General features: G+C 40.0%; 1 protein-coding gene across 1 annotated transcript; it reads right to left on the reverse strand.

Moving 5' to 3' along the window:
- Positions 1-3110: 3110 nt before the first annotated feature.
- LOC120736152 (interferon gamma-like) lies at positions 3111-9360 on the reverse strand. Its single transcript, XM_040036139.1, has 4 exons — positions 8993-9360; positions 7680-7748; positions 5312-5599; positions 3111-4682 (listed from the first exon to the last, which is right to left on the reverse strand). Exons 1-4 carry the CDS (start codon positions 9110-9112, stop codon positions 4539-4541), a joined length of 621 nt encoding a protein of 206 aa, XP_039892073.1. The 5' UTR covers positions 9113-9360; the 3' UTR covers positions 3111-4538.
- Positions 9361-10490: the final 1130 nt, after the last annotated feature.

Here is a 10490-nt window from a genome sequence, read left to right on the forward strand (position 1 = left end):
GCAGATCCACTGAGCTCTCAACACAGACAGCATCCTCAGAAGAAAAGTTGATAAAATAAATAAAACATTTTGTATTGTTCGATACATATGTGTACCGAACCGAAAGCACTGTATCGAACGGTTCAATATCGATACGAGTATCGTTGCACCCCTAATATATATATATATATATATATATATATATATATATATATATATATATATATACATATACATATATAAAATCGTTCGATTCAGTGCTTTCGGTTCGGTACGCATATGTATCGAACAATACAAAATGTTTTATTTATTTTATCAACTTTTCTTCTGACGATGCTGTCTGTGTTGAGCGCTCAGTGGATCTGCGTTTGACTACTCCACCTAGGCTGCACTGTCGAGCACAGATCCACTGAGCGCAGGGCAAGCTAGCAAGACAGAAGCTAAGCTCGTTGTGACATGGCAACTGCCTCAACGCTACCCGAAATTGAACCTCCCCCACCCTCATGCAAGATCTGGCGTTTGGAACTATTTTGGGTTTTTTCATGTGACGTATGACCCTGATGGTAAGCGCGTCATGGACTAAAGTAAAACAGTATGTAGGATCTGCAACGCAATGCTCAATTGGTGGGAACTAGTGCGTTAGCGCTGTTACCTTGTTAACGTGTTGACGCTGTCCAGCCCCACGCACCGAGCGATCCGTGGTAACTGGTAACTTAATGGAGATTTGCCGCGTTATGGCGTTAATGTCATTTTAACGAGTGACAGCACTAGTGGGAACAAAATGAATATGACTGCACATTTACGCCGACATCATCCTAGTGCAAAGACAAGTGGAAGCAGACACAAAAACAACAAGCACGCATGCTACAAACTTTACCCGAGTCATTTAGACAGCTGTTAGCACATGAGTCTCCTTATGGGGACCTGATATGTTTAATATGCTGCTGAGAATATAGTCCAGAAGAAGCGTATAGTATAGCTTTTATTTTGGGAAGAGCCATTTCTCTGTAATAAACTCTCTTTTCCAAAGATGAGTGATTTATTCAATCAGATAGATTTATTTTTTTTATTACTTTGTTGTTTCAGTAACATTAAATTTAAAAACTGTACTTTTGAGTTAAAATACATATTTATAATTTTAATAAATGACAAATTAAAAAGGCACGAACCGAACCGAACTGTAAATTTTGTGTATCGTTGCACCCCTAATATATATATATATATTAGGGGTGCAACGATACACAAAATTCACGGTTCGGTTTGGTTCGATACTTTGGTGTCACGGTTCGATATTTTTTTCGATACAAAAAAAATGTTCATGCCTTTTTAATTTGTCATTTATTAAATTTTCACGGCACATTCCGCACCACATCTCTGTGCGTTCATCATTTGTTTGAAGCCAGCTCACCTCCTGCAACCACTTTTCCGAGAATACGCGCTTCTTTTGTGGTTCGGACTCCTTCTGACATTTCTTTGGAGGTGGAGGAACATCACAGTAATTGCTTAAAGGAGCTTCTTCGACATCTTTAAGAGTTCTAAACAAATGTCTGTCCTCCTCCTGAAAATCTTATGTACGCAAACATGCGTTGCAACTTCTTATCTTGTTTATCTTTTTTATTTTGACAGCGAATGCGCACCTGCGGACCACTTATGTGCACCCCTGGTTATATAGCTCGTCATATTGCAGCCACAGAAATTCTTTTGTCCATGAAACCATAAAGCTGCACTTTCTTTTTGCCTTATAGTCTGATTTGTCATAACTTTTCCGTTTTGTGGTAAGCTTTTCTTTGGCTGTCACTTCTTCACCCTGACTTGTCTTATTTGGCTCAGCAGAACTAAAATATATATCCTGCTGCTTTTACACACGCACTCACATAACGCTCAGCGATTCTCTGCGCGATCAACCTCTCACATGTTTAAGCTTGCTGCGGGAGATTTCACTTGTCATGTTTGCATAGTAAGCTAACGATTGATAAGACGATGTCAGAGGAATTGGTGCGCAAATTATCATCACTCACCAATCAGTGCTGTCGCTCTCTATACACAGTTCGCGCGATTGCAAAGTGAAAGCAAAAAACAAGCGCAAATTCAAACGCGATTTCAATATGTCACATATTGACAGTGGCTCACAGATGCAATGACATAATTACCCAGCTACATTTCTGAAAGAATGCAAAAGCATTGACATATATTTTTCCTTCCTACGATAGGTTGACGGGCAGGGCAGAGATAGATTTTGGTAGCCCGACTGGAAAAATTGCTAGCCCCGGGACGTCGGGCTAGCGATTTTGCGAGCCCTGTATCTGATTGAGGAATCACTCACTCATCTTTGGAAAAGAGAGTTTATTACAGAGAAATGGCTCTTTCCAAAATAAAAGCTATACTATACGCTTCTTCTGGGCTATATTCTCAGCAGCATATTAAACACATCAGGTCCCCATAAGGAGAATCATGTGCTAACGGCTGTCTAAATGACTCGGGTAAAGTTTGTAGCATGCGTGCTTGTTGTTTTTGTCTGCTTCCACTTGTCTTTGCACTAGGATGCTGTCGGAGTAAATGTGCAGTCATATTCGTTGTGTTCCCACTAGTGCTGTCAGCGTAAATCTCGTTGAAATGACGTTAACGCCACAACACGGCAAATCTCCGTTAACGAGCTACCGCGGATCGCTCGGTGCGTGGGGCTGGACAGCGTCAACACGTTAACAAGGTAACAGCGCTAACACACTAGCTCCCACCCATGTAATTGAGCATTGCGTGGCACATCCAACATACTGTTTTACTTTAGTCCATGGCGCGCTTACCTTCAGGGTCATACTTCACATGAAAACCAAAATAGTTCCAAACGGCAGATCTGAATGAGGGTGGGGGAGGTTCAATTTGCCATGTTGCAAGGAGAGCTTAACTTCTGTCTCGCTAGCTTGCCCTGCGCTCAGTGAATCTGCGTTCGACTACTCCGCCTAGGCTGCACTGTCGAGCGCAGATCCACTGAGTGCTCAACACAGACAGCATCGTCAGAAGGAAAGTTGATAAAATAAATTAAAAATTTTGTATTGTTCGATACATATGCGTACCGAACCGAAAGCACTGTATCCAACGGTTCAATATCGATACGAGTATCGTTGCACCCCTAATATATATATATATATACGGTATATGTAGAGAAAATGGGCAGTGAGCTAACCTGGTTTGGTGTTTAAACTTCAAACAAATGATGTGCAAAAAACTGAGACATGCATGACTTTAGCTCTGTGGCGTGAGGCGACTCGCTCCTCCGTCTCCTCTCCACTGATAAAAAGTCATGTTCAGGGACAAAATAATAACAAAGTAAAGATTTGTGTTCAGCAACAGGAATCAGTGGATTAAAAGTCATGACTCATGATTCTCTGAGCTTGTTCCTGTAAATTCTCCATCACAACTTTCCTTCCTCATGATGTTTTACATCCAGGTGCGGGAAATGCTTTTTTTGGAAAACCAAAACCAAAATCTTTACAACCAAGATCTTAAATCTATAAGAGACTGCACATAAGCCATAATCAGCGTCATTCTGTTTTATTCAGGTGCATTTGCCAATCAATAAATTAATAATAAATAATCAACAATCAACAACTTAAATACAAAATAAATAAAGAAAACTACAATATGTCAGTAAAAACAAAAACAAAACATCCTGAAGGTTTTAGTACTTCAACTACAAAGAAATTTAATACTACTTTAATACTACAGTACTGAACCTGACTGTTCAGAGGAATAGTAGTACACTGAAGTACTTTGTACTGTAAACATCATCACCATCAGCTCTCATTGGCACTGCAGTGGAGAAGCTAGGTCAGGGTTCCCATTGAGACAAAAAAATCAACTTATAGAATACAATTATGTGAAAACTTCGTTAAATTTGTCACGTAAACGGGATTTCACACATTTACTTTGCATAAATGTAATTCCTCAACAAAATGTGATAAATCTGGAAAACTACCTATCAGTAATTATCAGTGGAACCGCCCATTTCTCCACCACAGTCCAATCTCAGTGCAACAAGAGGGAGTTTCACTCAGAAAGAATTCAGTTTTTTTTTAACTTAAAACAAAATACAAGAAAGAAATAACCTAAATTTACAAAATATTCAGTAAAAAATAAACTTTAACCACAATTAAACATATCTTTGTTTTGTGGGTTTTTAATAATGTGAAGTTTTTAAAGCCGAGAAAAAACAACAACATTAAATCAAGTATTTCCACTGGGTGAAACTCCATGTTGAAAACAATTAGGTATAATCTCTGGATCCTTCAGTGAAAATATTCCACAGGATCAAACTTTTATGCTGGTTTCAAGTATCACACACCAAACATTATATAAAAATATTTTTCCGAGACTACGATCTTATAAGGCTTAGGCTGCTGGTTCACTGTTAATTTAAATATAAATATAGATGAAAATAGAATACAAAATTCTAACAACTAGACACACTGGTTTCAGTCTGAGAATCTTTTGGTTTTGTATAATTTAAACATCCTGCATCCTTGTTTTACTGTTATTTCTCTTTATGCCCTTTAGGTCGCCTTTTAGGCTCTGGTGCGATCTTTAGCCTTTGTTTGCCTCCGCCGTCTGCGTCTCCTCTGGATCTTGATTTCGGGGAGCGAGCTCGCCTCTTCGTACAGCTGTGGCAGCTGCCAAAGTGCTTTGCTCTGGATGATGCGGTCGTCCATCTACAGGAGAGAGAGAGACAAAGGCAAGTTTGACATTAATGATGACGATCACACGGTTACAGAGAGGACCTTTGTTAAGATTCAGCACAATGACATCAACATTTAAAACCCTTAAATAATGTAAGACCTTTGTGAGCTTTTAGAATAACTAAGGCACATCGTCCTGTGGTGTAAGCATCACAAATTTAAGACCTGCAAAAAACACATTATTTTAAGCCCTAAATAAAACCTTATTTCAAGTCTCACCTAGGCCCTAAACTTTCTCTCTGCCTTTTCTTTTCCTAGTTTCTATTTAAATCCTTTGTGGATGCGTTATTAAACCTCATAATATCCTGCAGGTCACTGACGACTAATCTAAGGTTAGGGCATGAGTTCTCTCTTTTTGTCTGTTTTAAACCAAATGCAAAAGTCTTTAACACAAAAACTGTATTGCCAAAATGAATGAGACATGGCTTTACATAAGCCATTCATATGGGCTGCTCAACCCATCCTGAGGCTTATTGTGAGCTCCTCTTAATCACTGTACAATCCTCAACATAGACTTTACAAAAACCTCACTGTTGGGTTTACGTAAGTCCTAAGTCAAGTTAAGGGTTTCACAGCCAAGAAGCAATCAGAATGCTCTCTACCTTGATATCTCTGAGGGTCTGCAATCCCTGCAGAAGCTTCTCCTGCTCATGGTAGCGGCGTTTCTTTAGCTCCTGGACCTTCTTCAGGATGTAATTCAGCTCTGATCTGACATCTCTGCCTGCTACCAAGCCTGCGTTGTTGGGGCTGCTGGACGCAGGGGTGATGGCCGAGCCAGGTTGCGCATTGCTCACGGCGATCTGGGGACTCGGAGTGGGCAGTTGTTTCAACATGTGGCCAAGCAACTTTTCGTACGACTCCAAAACACCACCCATGAAGATCAACTTGGTCTGAGAACGAGAAACAGAGAGGTAATGACATGAAAGTACAAATGGCTTATATTTGTTTAATATAAATATATCTGGTTGTGCAAATATGGCTTTGAAAATGCCCAAAATGCTGAATTTCGCAGCATTCCTCAGCATTTTGGACTCGGGTACCAAAAGCCAAAAAACTGAAACAACGCAGAATACATTTGTAGTAAATAAACCTGAAGAAAAACTGAGATGTGAGGAAAAGGTTGCTTCACAAACATTACAACCTTAGGTGCTAAAAACTTTTCGCACAATGGAAAAAACTCTGTGGTTTCCCACACAACAGTTAAGCTAACAGAGAAGGCCTTAAAGGGGAATACCACTGATTGACTGCTGTTAAACCTGAATGTCATATCCATACACTGCTAACAGGACTGAAACTACTAGTTTGGATGTAAGAAATGAGAGTTTGTGGCTCAATGTTTGACCCAGTGTTTGTTTTCAATTTGGTCGATTCACTTACACTTGTTGAATAATCTGTGGTAATTTCTGGTGACAACCAAAAACCTTTCATGTCAGAAGCAACAAAAGCTGTGGGATCCCTGACAAAACACTTTCAGTGGCACCATCAAGAGTGTTTTTAAAGAGCTTTAAAACCTGACAGAGGCAACAACACGAACTGACCAGACAGAAGCAGGCTAAAAGATGTAAGATGTTTCCTTCGAATGAGAGGGGGCAAATGGTGTTAAAGCTCAGATGAGTCATTAGATATCTCTAAAATATATGAAATGCAGGCACTGGGGTAGGTGTGGTGGTAAAGAAACCTCTAAATAGGAAAACCTGGTGGGTTGCAATAAAGTTCATGCAAAATACCACCCTCCATACAACAGCCTTCCCCCTGCATACCACCATGTGTTAAGCTATAATAGAAACTCATCTTGACTTTAAATTTCCAACTGTTATGACTAACCTGTCAAAATGTTTCTGAGTGCTGGAAGATATTGCTGGCTATAGGAGGTGGTGACCACAGAAAATCTACTTGAACATTCAGTTTTAGAAAGGCGCTGATACTTTTCTTCTTTTACTAGCAATATCTTTAACTGTTCCTCAAGAGGCAGTGCAACAAAATTTCCGTTGTTTTGCTTCAAATTTTCTCCATTTTTTTTCCTTTTTCTTGTTGCTGTTGACTGCTTTAATTACAGTTTTAGTACAGTTACTTTACAATAATATCAGTGAGACTTTTAATAATTAGTTAGAAGATATACATCTTCAAAAAACGTTCCTTTTTATTCCAAATTTGCAGAAGCTTTAACCTGAACCTCATAGCCATCTAACCACACAGAACTTCAAACAGAGTGACATAAAAAACTGCCGACCAGAGCTCCTCAGTTTGTGCTCTCTTGGCTTGATGTCAGTACTTGAAACCAACCATGAAACGGCCTTGTAAGTGATGTTGGTGAAAAGTGAAAGTTTGATCGGGAGACTGAGAATAGCTGCAGAAAGGTGGCATCCTGCAGAGCCAGCAAAGTGAAGGAAAACCCCACAAAAACCTCAACTCAATGTAAAAGACAAAACCTGGAAATACCAGCTGGCTGCTGACTCAGGCAGTGCCTGTTAGCCAAAGATGGAGGAGCTCAACAGGAGGTTTGCCTCCATCGAGTATCCTGACTCTTTCCAGAGTTCAGAAATATACCTGCTAACAACTTTAAAGATGCCTGATTACCAATCGGTGTCTTCACTCTTTCATAGACATGCAAAAGTCAAAGTGGTGGTTTTATTATCTTTACACCATCTGGAAATCCACTTTAGTGATGATGATGCTGAAGACACTGGGTGGATGGATAGAAATAGTTCCTCATTTCTTTGTGTAGGGATGGAATACAGCATGGTTTCCAGTATTAATACTGAGCTTTAGGCTAAGCTACCTTGATGCTTACCACGTGGACCTTAAGCCACAAGTGTGTTTCCTAAATTCTGCCTATCCATTTGAGGCTATAGTAAGGCCATAGTTAGAGCAAAACTCTCATTTGCCACAAGAAACATTTTCTTTGGATTGCATGGACATTTTACATTTTGTGGACAAACTACACGTTCCCATTAATCACATGAATCTTACCTCAATTTTTTTGTTCTGGTCACTAGGAAATACGGGTTTCCCATCATATCTTTCCCGGCTTGAAATTTTCTGCAAAAGACAAAAAAAAAAAGAAGATATTTTCAGATCATGTTTGACATTAATAATGAATAATCGGTATCGGTATTGGGTTTTATCCCAGCTCACTAACATTGTCAAACATGGTTTGAACTGGAGCAGAAAATAAGGTGCAAGGAATCACTAACTTATAAAAGGTTTTCAGTTTTAGTTTTTTAAAGAAACCAATGATTCAGCCGAGCTGTTGTTAAAAAAAAAAAAACCCGATTGGCTGACTGGAGAGGGCAACTGCTCATTTACTTTGCTTCACATATAAATAAACAGCATTTTAAAACTGATTCTGAATTTCACTGGAAGCCACTGAAGGGAAGCCTGCTAGCCGGTTGCTAGCAGGTTAGCTGCTCTATTCAGGACCGACTAAAGACCAATAAGAGAAGTGTAGGAAAAAGGTGAAATATAATAATTATTGGACTAAAAGATCCAGGATTAAATTGGAATTTGATCTGAAACTGATAATTGAAGATTAAAATTTTAGAAAGTGGTACGAATGGTGCGTTTAAAGCCTGTCGGCCACACTGTGTCTGATGTCAAATATGGAGACTGTAAAGAAATTGAGAAATTTGTCCGAAAAAGACAAAAACAGTTTAAAAGTGGTTTTTTTTCTTACAGCGATAAACATGAGAAGGCCAATAATCCAACAGCAGTTATAAAAGACAGCGTGAGTTCAGCTGTTTCTGTGTTTAGAGCTTTCTATCATTACTGGTGCCTTCAAGGACTGTCTGTCATGAAGTTTAAAGGATGGTTAAGAACGTCTGCAATGAAAAACTAAACAAATTACAAAAACAAGCTGCTAATAGGGGAAATGATAATTGGGGGGGGGGTCAATGAGCACGTACTTTGCAGAAAAATTTGATGGTGCATTCAAGGACACTCCCACATCTGTGATGTGACTCTGTCTCATCCTTGAATCCACCATTCCAGGAAGTGTCCCTGCTCGCCTCTGCATCACCACATGAAACATGATATCATTCACATAAAATTTCGTATGTGAGATGCTCCGGGCTGGGTGTGTAGTATTTAGCGTCTCGTGGGTTAAAATGGTCCTTTAACCACACACTTAAGTGGAAATTTAAAAAGGCATCTTTGCGCATGTGTGTGTGTGTGTTTGTGGTAAGAGCATCACTGTGACAAACAGGAGGAAACAGAAAGTCTGTAGAGCTGCACAGTCTAGTATTACTCAAGTACTAAGTAGCAGTTGAAGTGCAGTGAATACTCACATAGTGCTGCAAGAGGCTCTGGATGGTCCTGTTCATCTCTGCTGGGATGTGGGATCCTCTGACCTGACAGGCAAAAAGCCAGAGGCACAGACAGACTGCTGCCCTCACTGTGGTAGCCATCCTGTCTCTGTTTGTATTACCCCTGAGTGTAGTTGAGTCTTCGGTTTGATTCCCAATCCGGGCCGAGTGTTTTCAATTTGAGAACGGATTCTGGCTGAGCAGTGTCCTCCCTGACTGAGTGACTGATGATCTGACTGACAGTGTCTCTCTTACCCTGAAGTTGGTGCGAACTGTTTGACTTGTCATGAAAGCTTTTATTTATAACTCTGCGAGAGAGAGAGAGGCAAAGTGGCAGAGTGACATAGACATGCACTCAGAGAGAGAGAGAGAGAGTGATGCGATGATCTAGGTGTGAAATTGTGGTTTTGAGTTTCCTTTAAATCAACAACTTCATAGAAGAGGGTGAGGGGTCGGCTTCCCACTCATGCATATCATACCCAAATCATCTGCTCACTGCAGAATTTTGCGTCTCCCAGCTGTTTTATTAAAATTTGTGCTTTTGCTGGTCAGACTTGAAGTTGCAGAGGGGTCTAATGGTTTGCATGAGACCTCTCATAATTGCATTAACCTCTCAAAGCGTGCACTGAGGTTCGAGGAGCAATGACTGGAAAGCACGCTGCGTGAAAGAGTGAGGTGGCATCCTGCGTCAGAAACCATTAGATCCAGCGATTCCGTCACGGAAATCATTACACCTCCATTGAATCCACTGCATCTGGGATTTCACAGCCACCTCTGACGGTTTCTGATCGCGGGCCATACATGTGCCACGTCGTGCTGATAAACCTATCTATCGATCTATTAGTGTTGGGTACAGATTCATAGTTTGATCTAATAAAAGCCTGTGAGGTCATCACATTTGAGGAGTCAGACTTTTTTTTTAAACTTTTCTTCAAATCTTGGCAGTCAGGGCCCAAAGAAAGTAATCGTTCTAAGTGGTTTATATTTAGGACAAGGGTTGTTCTTCCGTAATATTCATCTGACCTGATAAACTGTTTGGAGCTAACACTCTTAACTTCTTTTGTATATGCTCACTAGCACAGTTAAATGTAAGGTCAAAAGCTGAATGAATGCTGATCTGCAAGGAAACATATGCTGGGATGCTCAGAGTGTGGCTGAGATAATACCGACCCCTCATCCTCCATGGTAGGGTTGGGTTAGGCAGCTGGTGACTGGGTAGATTTTAGAAGATTAAAATATCTCCACACAAAAAAAAATCAGACAGGAGGAAATAGCATGCTTGCTGTGGATTTCATTTGCACATTGCCCCATTTGGAGTTCCAGTGAACATTCCTTGTTTTAATAATCACTTCAAATGGCTTTCAGCCCCATGAGGTCCACGTCATCATTGGTTACAAATTCCTCCCAAATCAGAGTGTTTTCTTTTTCTTGATTTTTCTTTTTTAAATTACTTTTTTTTAAAACTCATAACAGTCAGAGT

Source organism: Simochromis diagramma, unplaced genomic scaffold (assembly GCF_900408965.1).
Source record: "Simochromis diagramma unplaced genomic scaffold, fSimDia1.1 OVJJ01000816.1, whole genome shotgun sequence".
In the NCBI taxonomy this organism is placed as follows: Eukaryota; Metazoa; Chordata; class Actinopteri; order Cichliformes; family Cichlidae; genus Simochromis; species Simochromis diagramma.

Coding starts and splice junctions, on each gene's coding strand:
- LOC120736152 (XM_040036139.1), bottom strand. CDS start 9,112: ATGGCTACCACAGTGAGGGCAGCAGTCTGTCTGTGCCTCTGGCTTTTT. Junction 5,600..7,679: donor ACCAGAACAAAAAAATTGAG/GTAAGATTCATG, acceptor TCTCGTTCTCAG/ACCAAGTTGATCTTCATGGG. Junction 4,683..5,311: donor AGACCCTCAGAGATATCAAG/GTAGAGAGCATT, acceptor TCTCTCCTGTAG/ATGGACGACCGCATCATCCA.